General features: G+C 48.9%; 1 protein-coding gene and 1 long non-coding RNA gene across 7 annotated transcripts in view; one reads left to right on the top strand and one right to left on the bottom strand.

Moving 5' to 3' along the window:
- The window catches only part of TTC7B (tetratricopeptide repeat domain 7B), a 273,770-nt gene that overhangs the window by 175,832 nt on the left and 84,953 nt on the right, over positions 1-12,985 (top strand). For all 6 annotated transcript variants that reach the window (XM_086709020.1, XM_086709021.1, XM_086709022.1 and 3 more), the window contains one exon: positions 8,977-9,093. In XM_086709020.1, coding sequence (XP_086565146.1) covers positions 8,977-9,093 — 117 coding nt within the window. The remainder of the gene's footprint in view (positions 1-8,976; positions 9,094-12,985) is intronic.
- Positions 8,977-11,005, bottom strand: LOC147579763 (uncharacterized). Its single transcript, XR_015252084.1, has 4 exons — positions 10,909-11,005; positions 10,636-10,742; positions 10,341-10,530; positions 8,977-9,467 (listed from the first exon to the last, which is right to left on the bottom strand). It is a non-coding gene; the product is annotated as an uncharacterized LOC147579763 (long non-coding RNA).

A 12,985-nucleotide genomic window follows, 5' to 3' on the forward strand; every position in this document is an offset into this window, starting at 1 on the left:
CTGGCCATGTCATTTCCAGTTTGGCTGCTGGTCCCGGTCACTGGTCTAAATTGAGATTAAGAACCGGAGCGGGAGCAAAAAATGAGCCAAACCGGGGTTTCTTGAGGTGATTTATTTTAGCTAAATATGTCAGTTGTTTGTTTGTTCTAAAAATACCGCTAGAAGGATGGGGGAGTATTCCAGATTGTTGACACTTTGACTGAAATGAGAAGCGAAATGTAACTGATAGGGGATCTAACAGGAGTCCCTGCCTGTCATAAAGAGGAGGCCGGATTAGGATACCGAGAGGCGCAGCTGAGCCCTCACAGACGGCAGGACGCCCCGCAGCTCCCGTCCCTTCCAGCAGCCTCCCAGCCAGGGACGAGGGGCGGCTAAGTTCTGGAGAGCGAGGCTTCTGCTCCTGATACCAGAGTTTGTTAAACAAGAGTGGTGCTGCTTTTCCCAGGAACCAGCAGACCTGGGAGCCTGGGCCCGGGATAACATGGGTGACAGCGAGGCCAGTGTGGGGAAATGCTGAAATGACCTCCCTGACAGGCCGGCGCGTTAGGCGACCTCTTCTTGAGCACCCAGGAACCTTAAAAGTGGTCAGATTTTTAGAACTTGTTCAGGGGTTAAAAACTCCCAGACAGAAGTTTGCCAGGGACCCACCCGGGGCCAGCTCCTGGACAGGCTTTATCCCTGGACCAGACACACTTATGAGAAGACCCACAGTCTTCCCACCCTCCTTCCGTGGTTGTGTTGTGCTCTGGGGTTTTGTCAAGAAAGCCAGCTCCTCAGATTTGACCCCTGAAAAGCTTGTAAACCAGGGGTTTCTGTCTGGCGGCCTGGGAGCTGACATTTGCTAGCGGAGTTCCGTTAGGTCAGCGTACATTTTAAAAATGTTTGGATTTGATTACCTCTCCGGTAGGCAGGCACGACTCCAAACGCTCCCTGACATCTTGAGCCCAGCTCCTATTGAGTTGCCTGGTTGTGGGAGACATTGGAGTTTTCTGTCCCTCAAGAGGACCCACAATGGCGGTGGGTGATGCTCAGTGCCCTGCAGACTCAAGGGGTGCCCTTGAGACACTTGTGCCCTTGAGACAATGTGAATGTGCCCCCAGGGTTGATATGCTGACCCTCACTGGAGAGACTCTCAGGGAGGACCTGGGCGGGGTTATAGCACGGCCCTCAGGAAGCTGCCCTGGGAAGCCCTCCGGAAGGAAGGAACAGAAGCATTCTGCTCAAGATCATGGGTAAGGGTCCGCTTCATCTGTGAGCTTACTGTGAGTGGTTGATCAGAATTCCCACTGAATTCAAGAATAAAATACTCCCAAAATTCTTACTGGAGGGAAATAAACAGAGGCGGGCTTTCCTAAATGGAGGGGCTACGGGAACACTTCCTTTGGAGGTCTTTAAAAAGATCAGCTGATTAAAAGTTTGGATGGAGAGTTATGAACCAGGCTGGTGGCCCTTGAACTTCAATTCCTACACAAATCATCTGCAAGTTACGTTCCGTGAAGACTGTAATGCGCTGGGTCTAGGGTGGGTGGCTGTTCTGCATTCTTCACAAGCTCCCACGGTTGCCTGACCCAAACCACACTCTGAGTAGCAAAGCATTACAGGACCACTGGAGGCCTTTTCCAGTTTTGGATTAATTGGAAAAATCTCTCTCTTTTTTTTTTTCTAACAAGCCAATGAACAGTGTCAATACAGCGATTCTGTAAGCCAAATGGTCAAAGAAATTGCGTGTTTCCCGTGTAACAGTTGAGTAGATAGATCATTCATTCAGGTGACTTTTATTGAACATTCACCATTAGTGAGTCCCCAGGCACTATTTGATGCCTAGTGGGAAGAGTCACATGAACTGGTTTCTTACCACCCATCCCTTCCAGCTATTGTCAGAGGACCCTCGGGAACAGTTTCAGGGCGTGGCTTTGGGGCCCTCACTGCTGTAAACCCAACATCATTGGCCCCCTTGGTGGTGAAGGGGCCCTGTTGAACTGTCAGGCCAGGCAGCTCACAGGCCCGTCATGGTCTTGATTTTCAGTGCCAGTGACTCAGCCCAGGCTCAGACCTTCTGGGACTGGACCACTTTGGAAGCCCAGCCAGGAGAGGCTCCAAGACCAGATCAGAAATGTTGGTGACAATAAAGTGAATTAGATTTCCTTCTTGAAAGCCACATCGGAGCCTGGAAGAAACCCTTCATTCCCCTCTGAGGGGTTGGTTAGATTTATCTGATGACATACCTCTGCCCGATCAGCAACGGGCTGCTTTCTCTATCCTTTCAGACCTCGTTCCCAGCTGACTCATCTGGCTTCAGATTTCCATCTTTCTTCCCCTCGTCACCACATGCTTTTGGCACATCTCTTTCGATTCCTCTTACCTTACTGGTCTGCAGCTGCCAAACCATTTTCTCAGTTTAAACTTTAATTTCAACATACCTGCACCTCCTACCCCCTCTCGTGACCCATTATTTCTTTTACCTGGTGACAGATTCTCACTTTCTTTCAGGTGTTTGGCAGCCAGCCCCACGTCAGCTCTCGGATCAGATTCCCTGGAAGTGAGGGATGGGGGCGGTAGTCAAGGCCCCCATGGCCATTGCCCCACTTGGGCAGATACCATGTGCTTTTCTTCACAGCTCTTTTGCATCCCTGCCTATATGCAGCAGATAAACAAAGAGCATGCTGGGCCCAAGAGCATTCAAACACAGACCAGCACCAAATACCGAATGTTCAAGGTTCCTGTGATTCTCATTCTGAATCATCTGCCTTGAATACAGCATTTACAGATCGGCTCATTAGTGCGGGTTTTGTATATTAATATGCATGTTTCCTCCTTGATGCACTTAATGAGTGCATTTTATATCCTGCCAAATAAGGTTGGACGGAAGTATTAATTTAGTATTTCTCTAAACTTTTCTCATTTACTTTCTTGGAGAGTTCTTCACCAGAAAGTTTTGTGAGGCATATTAGATTCCAGAAATTTGAAATACCTACCCCTTCACCTTTATCTCGGGCCCCAGCCTGATAGCCCGGATTCCAGACACCACTCCTAGCTTACTGTGGACCCTCACACCTCCCTGCCTATGCTCGAGAGGTTGTCCATCCGCCTGCCTGGAAGGCCCTCCCCAACACCCCCCGCAAGGGTCCCACTTCTTTGTGGTCTTCCATGAGCCCCAGGCAGAATGTTCTTCCGGTTGTGCTCCCACAGAACTTTGTCCGTATGTCTGTTCTTCACATATCATGTGTGCGTAACGCTAGACTGTGAGGGAACATTCCACGTCTTATTCCCCTTTGTAGCCTCAGGGGCATAATAGGCACTTTGAAAATGACTGACAAGAGGCTGGGGTGGTTCAGTTGGTTAAGCGTCTGACTTTTGGTTTCGGCTCAGGTCATGATCTCACGGTTTCTTGAGTTCGAGCCCCTCATGGGGCTCTGTGCTGGCGGCATGGAGCCTGCTTGGGATTCTCTCTCTGCCCCTCCCCCACTCACACTGTCTCTGTCTCTCTCAAATAAATTTTAAAAAATAAATAAAAACATTTTTAAAAAATGACCGACAAAAGGATGAACAAATTTGTGTTCATTATCAGGTACATTGATGTATAGGTGGTCAGCTGTACAAATATGGATGAATTAACAGATTAGAAAAAATATTTTGTACGTGTAAGGGGAGGAAGGAAATAGATTTCTGCCTGAGTCTGGGGGCCATGGAAGATGTCAGACAGTGGGATTTTCATAGCTTGGAGTGGGAAGAGCACTGGGAGAGAGCGGACTTCCAGGCCAGCAGATACAACACCATGAGCGTAGGCGGGAGCCGTGAGGGTGAGCGTCTACAGTGGACTCAAGGAGGGGCGTCTGAGGTCTGGGACTCCTGGGGGTGGGGGATAAAGTTAAACTGGAATGAGCCACTGGAGTTGAGGGTCTGGTGGTTGGGGGCAGTTTCCAGGGAGTCAGGAAAGTCTTCCTGAAGATGATCATTAGACATTAAACCTGGCCCCGATAAAATGCCACTTTGATGCATTCCCTAAGGTACCCAAGGAAAAGTCGCAGTACCACGTGCCCCTGAGCTTCACGGGGGGTTATATCTTCTTTCTAAATTCTACACTAAGCCAAACACAGGTGTTATTTCAAGAGGTATCTTGGGAGTCTTAAAAAATTCCAAAAATAGGGTAAAATGTTATTTCTGTTAGGTGCAGTGGAAAGTAAAACCTTGATTAACTGAGTCCTTCAAATGACTTGAATTTTGTATGCACCGGACTTTTGGGTGAAGGAGGCAAGTCACAAGAAGCACAGACAAATGTGATCATTTTGTAAAGAAGCCCGTCTGATGTATCCCAGGAACAATCCCCCAGCAGCCCAACCCCCATCTTCCTGCGGCCGCACTGGAGTTCCAGGGCCGTAATCTGTCCCTAAACCAGGAAGCCTACCTCCTATTCATGGCCAGATCTTTTCTTCTGATTGGACTTACATTCTTTGAGGGCAAGGGACTATATTTTATTATATTTACCACCTTCTATGCCACACAGCGACACAGGTCTTTGCACATTATACAGGGTCTTAAATACTTGGCAATGGATTAGAAAATGCTGTCTATCCTCGTTAATGTCAGGAGCGTGATTAGAGCATTTTCAGTCACTCTCCTGCGTTTCTTGTTCAGTGCTTTGGAGTCCGAGGGATCCGGGTTTCTGCTTCCATTCAACCAGTGACCAGCAGTGCGAACCCGGGCAAGTTACTTAACTCGCAACCTGACTTTCAGGGTTAGTGTAAGAATCAGTGATTAAATAGTTAAATTTAAATTAACTGTTTAAAGCTGTTGTTATTGTTATTATTTCGCTTGTCTTGAAAGCAGAAGTTTCCTGGCTTGTAGGCTCTTATCCCACGGCTGAGCTCTCGTGTCTTCTCTGGAGTTGCATTTCTATTTGGGACCTTTAGCTCCTGTTCCTTAAGGTCGGCTTCACTGGGCAGTGGGGGAAGGAGGGAGTGGCTGTTTGCCCCGAATCTTGAAAGATGAGTAGATGCTTTAAAAAGCAGAAATGGATGGAAAAAGCATTGCAGACAAAAGGAATAGCATGTGCAAAGGGCCTGGGTCATGAAGGAGAGTGGCGTGGAGGAAGTTGATCACGGCCAGAATGGGGGATGCACACGACGGGCGGGGGCAGACCGAGGCTAAGCATTTGGGCAGGAGCTGGGTCAGGAACAACAGTGTGTGAGATGCCAGATTTGGGCTATCAGGAATGTAGTCAGAGTCGTATATTGGCAAGCTTCTTCTATCCTTCATTCATTTTCTGTAAGTTTCAGTGAGTGTGAACCAAAATTGTTTTAATTAGGTCAATGACCTTTGAGCCAGGCATAGGGCATAGGAATAGACCACTTTCCCAGCACGTGACTTCTTACTAAGAGAAGTGACTTCTTCAGCTCATGGTCGGACTTGGCTGCTGTGACCGGCAGACTATCTCAGCCTGAAGTCCCCTCTGCCCGCTCTGCCGGGTTGGTAGTTCCGCGTGCTGGAATGTACTCAATGCTGGTTTGTCCCAAGCTTTCTCATGACTTCCTGTTTTGTCCTCAGGGTTTCCTCAGTAGGTGGAATCTGTAATATCTTTGGCTATCACCTGTAGCACACTCATGCTAATCATTGTTTGCATTCCCTTCCTATCTGGGCTAATGTCGCATTCCCGCCAGCCAGATGTTTTCAAACAGTCTTGAAATGTGTGAGCAGGGTTTGGCCAGTATGCTGACAAGCATCACCTGTCCTGTGCTCGGTATTATTCTCTGCTTGTAGACAAGCTGAGGTTTGGGGAAGTGGTGAGAAGGAGCAGTCTCCTGGAGGCTGTGTCTTTTACATGCCCATCCGAGGGAACATATCAGAGTTTGGCTCGGCAGGGCGTTCTGCCCAGCGTATTGGAGATACCTGACAGCAGCTGCGAGGCTTTGCTTCTGCTCCCCTGCCCGTGTTTTCCAGCTCTTTCTTTCTGCCAGTCTCTCTCTCATGCTGTTCCTCCAGCCTCATTTCCAGGTGCCTTTCCCATCATCTGTGCTCAGCCGTTCCCCCATTGTTCTTCCTGTCTGGTTCTCTTAAATCCAGCCCACACCTTTTCAACTCCATATCCTGAGTCAAGTGTTTGAAAGCTGTTATTTCATGTTAATTAGAAGTTCTTTTTGCAGCCAAGAGGCTTTGCGTGGAACCATTCCCCCAAGTTGAGGCTTGGAGACAAGCTCCGGCATTTTGTACTTTGGGTACAGTGAAAGCAATCATGGACGATTGGAACCACACCGTCAGCGTGTGTGGGGAAACCCTCCCCACCATCTCACGGCCCTCCCTGGGGCAGGTGGGCTCGATGTGCCTCTCAGAGAATATCACCCTGGTCCTAGGTGGGGTCTTCCTTGGCCAAAATGGCTTGGCAACCAGACCCAAGGGGGTCTCTGGCCTCTGAATAGGTCTCTGCCAAATGCTGCTAGGTGACCCTTGGGCAGCTTCTCCTCCGTCTGTAACACATCCCCAGCTGACCCATGTTTGGTGGCCGATTCCGGTGGGAAGAAACTCTCACCACTCTCTGGACTATTGGAGACATTGGCAGGAGTCGGCACCTGGTTCCTTAGGAACCCCTTGAGACGCCCTGAGTGGCTGTCATTCTTTGTGGGCAGTCCTGGAAAGGCCTCTGGGAACCTCTCCTTCCTGAGATGTTTCGAGCAGATGCCCATCCCTGTTCTCACATCTGGTCTCACCCTTTATGCCCACCTGTCTGTAGATCAGGGACTGCGTCCCTGTCATCACCCGGCCCGTCGCTGTCATCCCAGGCGTCTGCAGATCCAGGCTCCAGGAGGCTCTGAGAGCCACCCAACACCCACCCCCTTGGGCATCCTGTGTTCCATTTGGAGGGAGCGGGTGACACTCACCCCTTCTGGAACCTGGGCAGTAATGCATTCGGACCACCCTCATTCCATCTCCCACTGAGGAAAAGGAGACTTTTTTCTTCTAAAGTGCCTCCAAATGAAGCCGTTAGGTCATTTGTGGTGGAAGAATTGTCTTACATATCTACCTTAAATCACTGGACACATATTTCACAATCCGTGATTTGTACAGAAAGCAGTCAATGAGCAAATGCAGATTTAAGGCCCGCTGGCCTCTGAGCACAATCCTAGGCACTCCGGAAGTGAGGGGCGCTGCTCTTTTCTTGTAGGGAGAGAAACACCACCGGGCCGGAAGAGCTGTTACAAAGATGCCCTTGATATTGTCTGTGAAGTGCCAACCACGGGGCCTGGCACAGAGGAGACCCTTAATAAACAGGAGCACCTTCCTCTCTTCTTTGTATTTTCATTAACAACCAGCAGCAGCTGATGTGACACGGAGTAGAAAAGACAGAGACGTAAACGTGGTCTTGTTTGTTGAGGTGGGGTTTTAGCCGGGTTTAGAATTTAAGAAGAATGGGGGAGAGTAGTAGATTCATCCATACAGATGAAAACTGAGGACACGGCAAATATATTCATAGAATTAGGACAGAAACCTGGCCTTTGGTAGGAGTAAAGGGGTCCAGAGGGATGTGTGGCCCAGAATGGGGTGGGTGGTGACACAGGAGTGGCTGGTGGGCAGGGTACTTTCGAGGACTCAGTAAGGAATTTTGACTTATTATTACAAACAATAAGGAATCATTGTAGTTTCTCGAGCTGGGAATGAAAATGATTTTTAGAGATCTACAGTTTCTTAGAGCCGGGCAACTCAGGGGACCGGACGACCACCAGGGCGGTATCTGGGCTCATGTTGGGGCCTTCACAAGGATAGTACTGATGGGCTCTGGGCCCAGGGGAGCCAATGTCTTCAGAAAGGCATAAGTAGAATCTAGGAATGGGATAGCTGAGGGGCTGAGAAGGATCGAAGCTTAGCTCTCAGCAGGTCTGGACAGAGGGTGAAGCCATTGGTGGTAACAAAAATAGGGAAGAGATAGTTGGTGATTACGAAGTGAGTTGGTGAAATCCTAACCCATAAATAGCAGGACTGAGAAGATCTGAGGACAGGGCATGAGCCAGATGCCCCCTTCTTTATGTGCCTGCAGTTCAGGCTCTGCGAAGCTTACGAGATTTATTCACCATCGCATGATGAGGATCATTGTGGAAGGTTATTTGTAGATGCTTATATCAACTGAGTCACACCTCTTGTGTAATTTTGTAAATAAATCAAGATTCCCTTTTAATGAATTTTTGAAGCTTTGCAAATGAATTGGTTTTGTTTTAAAAAGCTCTTAATAAACAGCTTGGTTTGAAAGCCGCTCTTGAGACACCTGGGTGGCTCAGTAGGTTAAACATCTGACTCTTGATTTCAGCTCAGGTCATGATCCCACAGTTTGTGGTTGAATTCCTCATCAGGCTCTGTGCTGTCAGTGAGGAGCCTGCCTGGGATTCTCTCTCTCCCTTTTTTGCTGCCTCTCCTACCCTCTCTCAAAATAAATAAATAAACTTTTAAAAAAAGTCGCCTTAATAAAATCCTTGTGTTCTCAATAAAATTAGCCACCTTGATGCTTTTTTTAAAAAATTTTTTAATGTTTATTTTTGAGAGAGAGACAGACAGAGTACGAGTGGGGGAGGGGGCAGAGAGAGAGAGAGGGAGACCCAGAATCCTTAGCAGTCTCCAGGCTCTGAGCTGTCAGCACAGAGCCTGATGCGGGGCTCAAATTTGTGAACCGCAAGATCATGACGTAAGCCGAAGTCGGATGCTCAACCGACTGAGCCACCCAGGTGCCCCAACCACTCTGATGCTTTTAACCTGATCACAGATGGTCCTGTTTGGTGTGCCTGCATTTGCCTTCAGTATACAAAGCTGTATATTGAGCTGGGAGTTCTGGAATCCTTGGTCTGCACCACGGCTTCCCCTGGATCAAGCCTTTGGACACCCCTTTCTAGGATGAGCACCATAGCATCCGGGTCTAGGCCAGGCCACGGTGTTTGGTTTCCGGTGGGGACTCTGGCTTGAGCCGTGTTGTTTTCTCCCTTTGTCTCCCCGCCGTAGACTACTGTTTTCCAAAGTGAAGGTGGAGTCACTGTGCCGGGGCCCGGATGAGGCGCTCCTCACCTGTAAGCACATGTTGCAGATATGGAAATCCTGCTACAACCTAACCAACCCCAGGTAAGAGGCCAGCAGCGCCTGCTTTGTGTGGTGTTTGCATGGGTCCCCGCCCCACAGTGCCGCCGCCGATGGGCATTTAGCGGATGGTAGCAATGGAGCCGCACACACTCCATTCTTAAGGGGACTTTCTTCCAGTGGCCGATGAGGCCCCCACACCGTGGGTTTCTTTTGCGGCTGCTGCCGCGATGCCCCTCTAGGGCCCGGTTCATGGGCGACCTCTATCTGATTCCTCTCAACCAGCCATTCAGTTAACTTCTTTGACAAGTCTTACCATCTTTCGGGTAATTTGTGGATAGACTCGTCAACTGTATACTCCAGATGGGGCTCCTATGGTAATATCTAAAATGCCTCCGTAGACAATAGGCCGCGTCCTTCTAAAGAGAGTAGAAATCACTGTATCACTATTGGCAGGATAAAGCATGATTTTCAAACGGTTCAAATCATGGCTCAAATACAAAACAAGGACCTATCGAGATTATATTTACCTCATTAACGAGGGAACCAGTAAGATGTTAAGACTGGTTCAGAGAAGAATTCAAAAAATAGATAACGCTAAAATGAATTTGCAAAAGATAGATATGCTAAAATGAACTTGCAAGGACATGCAAAGATAGGATCCTATAGAACAATGAAATATATGGTTGGGGGTCATCTTTTTTGCAGGGTAGAAATCAGTCGTATCTCATCTGCCCACAGAGGCAGATAACCTGCAGAAGGTTCACTAGTCAACCCCCAGCTCACCGCTGTAAGACACCCAGTAACCTGTTGTGCCCTTTTTCAAGTCTTGAACAGTTTTTCCCGGTGTGTGTCCTGCCTTATGAAGGACGTCATTTAATGAAAAGGGACCTAATAATTCAAGTGAACTCAGACAACTGCTCAGACACACTAGGAACATTTTTCAAGCTCATAGCAAGATGTATGGACAACCCACACTAGGCTCTTAAAAGTCAGGAGCCTAAATATGTTCAACTCACATCGTAAATGTGTCATAAATGTGTCACTAGCCCAGCACAGTCCCCCAGGAGGCAATAGGCCACTGGCCTAGAGCGCTGGTGGGATGGGCGCTAAGGAGGCCACAGAGTACAGGTGGGGTTCCGTGTGGGATTTTGTTTTATAGAAGTTTCTGCAGTTAAAAAACTATATTCAAAATCAGGGCCCTCTTAGGGGATGGATGTTTGTGACCTGACATTCGACAGACTTGTGACCACAGGCCTGGGGGCAGTGCAGCTGGACGGGAGGAAGCTCACCCTGAACAGCCAGCCCGCCGTCCAGTTCCACGCCCGGCGGGCGGCCAGGCGACCCTTGCATCGCTGGAGTCGCAACAATTAGACAGGAGTCCCCTTCACATAGCCTGTGGCACATGACTGCTCATGCCCCATCTTCCTCTCCGTGAAAAGATAATCGTGAAACTGGCCTCTTCCCTTTTGTGGATATGTTCTGAAAATAAAGATCATTTTAATTAATTCTCCTTTTCTGAGTCTGTCAGCAGAAATAGAAAATGCCCATCTTATGTTCCCGAAAAGCCCCCCGCTCCTGGCTTACCAGAAGCAGCAGGATTTGGGGTAGAGTCTTTGCCACAAGCCCAGCTAACAGGAGACGCTCCCCAAGCTGGTTGCTTCCGTGCTGGAGCATTCCTTTGCCTGTACCCCCTTTAGAAATGAGAAAATACACCCATCAGCCTTCACATTGCCAATTTTCCCTCCGTTCTCCACACCTCTCCCACCTCCCCACATTTCCTCCCACTTAGCAACCAAGAATATTGAATGTGAGGAGAAAAAAATAGCAGAATTGGAAAGCTTTTTAAAAATACTTAACCAAATGCCTGGGCTGTGTGTCCATACTTCCTCCGTTTCCTGAAGGATCTTTCGGGGCCAGAGCAGGGAGGGACCCTGGCTCCAGAGGCAGAGTCTGGGTGGGGTGTGCGGGGGGTTGGGGGGATGGAGGAGGACCCATCAGTTGGCGGAGCTCTCGCTCCTGCTACTCAGAGAGCCTTGAGGGAGGGGGACGGGTGGCAATCGAGCAGCCCCTTATTAAGGAGCTTCCTGATTGTTTTTTTAACTTTATTTATTTTCTTTGGGATATAAATAAATGTTTCTCCCGTAGGCCTTACCATTGCGCAAATTTAGACATCCTCCCCAGTGTGGTCAGGCAAGACGTGACCCTGGCAATAGAGTAAAGCATAAAGAGGAGAGGGCTGTGTCTTGACAAGGGATCACATACTTCCTATTTCTCCAGATAAGGGCAGCTCTGGGTCCAAGAGCCTTGAGTCTATGATCAGGTCACACAGGGTTTCAGAAGAGGGTAGAATTGCATGAACCAATGCACAAGAAGCATCCCTGCTTTAAAAAAAAAAAAAAAAAAAAAACGAAAATGAAAACAGCAGAAAGCATCTTGGGAAGTGGCTGCTTTGTACCAAGAGAAGGTCCACACTGACTTCCTGACTCAGGGCGCCCTTATTTCTGAGTGTGCTCGACCTGCCAGGGTTTCCCGCTGTCCCCACCCCCTCCCAGCTCCATCCCGGGGCTGACACAGGCCTCCAGAGCCCGGGAGGCGGTGAAGCACAGAGGATGGTTATGAGCAGTAGCGGGCCACACGGAGACTCAACGTGGCTTTCGTGTTCTCTGCAACTCGCTCTGTATTTTTGCTCGAAGGAAAATCACACCGAGCTAGTGGCTGAACTGAGCCTCAGACAGCTTGCAAAGAGCGCTCCACCCGCAGTCTGAGAACGCATCTCTTGCTGTGAGCAGCATGGGGGGGGAGGCGTTCTCTCCAGTGTACATGTGGCAAGGTGTGTGTCATCTCAGGAGCCTGGGTTTATTCACTGGGTGTGCAGTTTTATGTGCATTTAGGAGAGAAACCCGTTTCCTGTTTCGTCTCCTCTCTCCCAGTAAAGTAGCAAGCCCCTTTGGTTCTTGCACATTTTGACTCTGCCACTGGGAACAGTGTGGCTTGTGAGCAGAGCACCCCATCCCCCAGAAGGCCCCAGCAGCCTCCTCGAACTGAATGACCCTTACCTGGGCCATGGCTGTGCTGGGCCATCCACTTGTGCCTTACCTTCAGTCCCCACGTTAACCCTGCAGAATCACTACTGTTCTCTCCGCTTTATGGAAAATAAATAAGTCTGAATAATTTGCCTCCATTTTCCCAATCAAACAAGCAGTAGAGCTATGATTCAAGCCCCGGTCTAACATCAAAGCTTCCTGCACCAACCTGAGTCAGCAACCAACTTCTTTTTCTTTATTTTTATTTTATTAAAAAAATTTTTTTTTCAATGTTTACTTTGTTTTGAGAGAGAGCACGAGCTGGGGAGGGGCAGAGAGGGTGCGCGCATGAGAGAGAGTACGTATGAGCATGAGCGGGGCGGGGGAAGGCAGAGAGAGAGAGGGAGACAGAGAATCCCAAGCAGGCCATGTGCTGACAGCACAGAGACCGATGCAGGGCTCGATCTCACGAACCACGAGATCATGACCTGAGCCAAAATCAAGAGCTGGACGCTTAACAGACTGAGCCACCCAGGCGCCCCTGTTTTTATTTTTTTATTGTTAACCCCTTCTTTCTCCCTCTTGCCACTACCACTGGGACCATCTCCATCATGTAGCCATGTAATTGGAAGAAAATGTTTTCTTCCTCAGTCCTATTCCTTACTAACAAACAGCACTTAACATTTTTACCGAGAGAAGGTCCAGAGCATTTTGGTGAAGCTTTTCTGTTTACAAAGCGGGCTGTCATTTCATCTTCAGAGCAGCCCCATGAAACAGGCAAATGTCATGTTCTCTCATACCCATTTTACTGATGAGAACTGAGGGTCAGGGATATTGGGAGCTTACCTTGATTCCTATTACCCAGCTGTAAGAGGCCTGGAGGACACCAGGCATCTCCTCTCCCACCTGCC

Source organism: Puma concolor, chromosome B3 (genome assembly GCF_028749965.1).
Source record: "Puma concolor isolate L17-30 chromosome B3, mPumCon1.1.hap2, whole genome shotgun sequence".
NCBI lineage: Eukaryota > Metazoa > Chordata > Mammalia > Carnivora > Felidae > Puma > Puma concolor.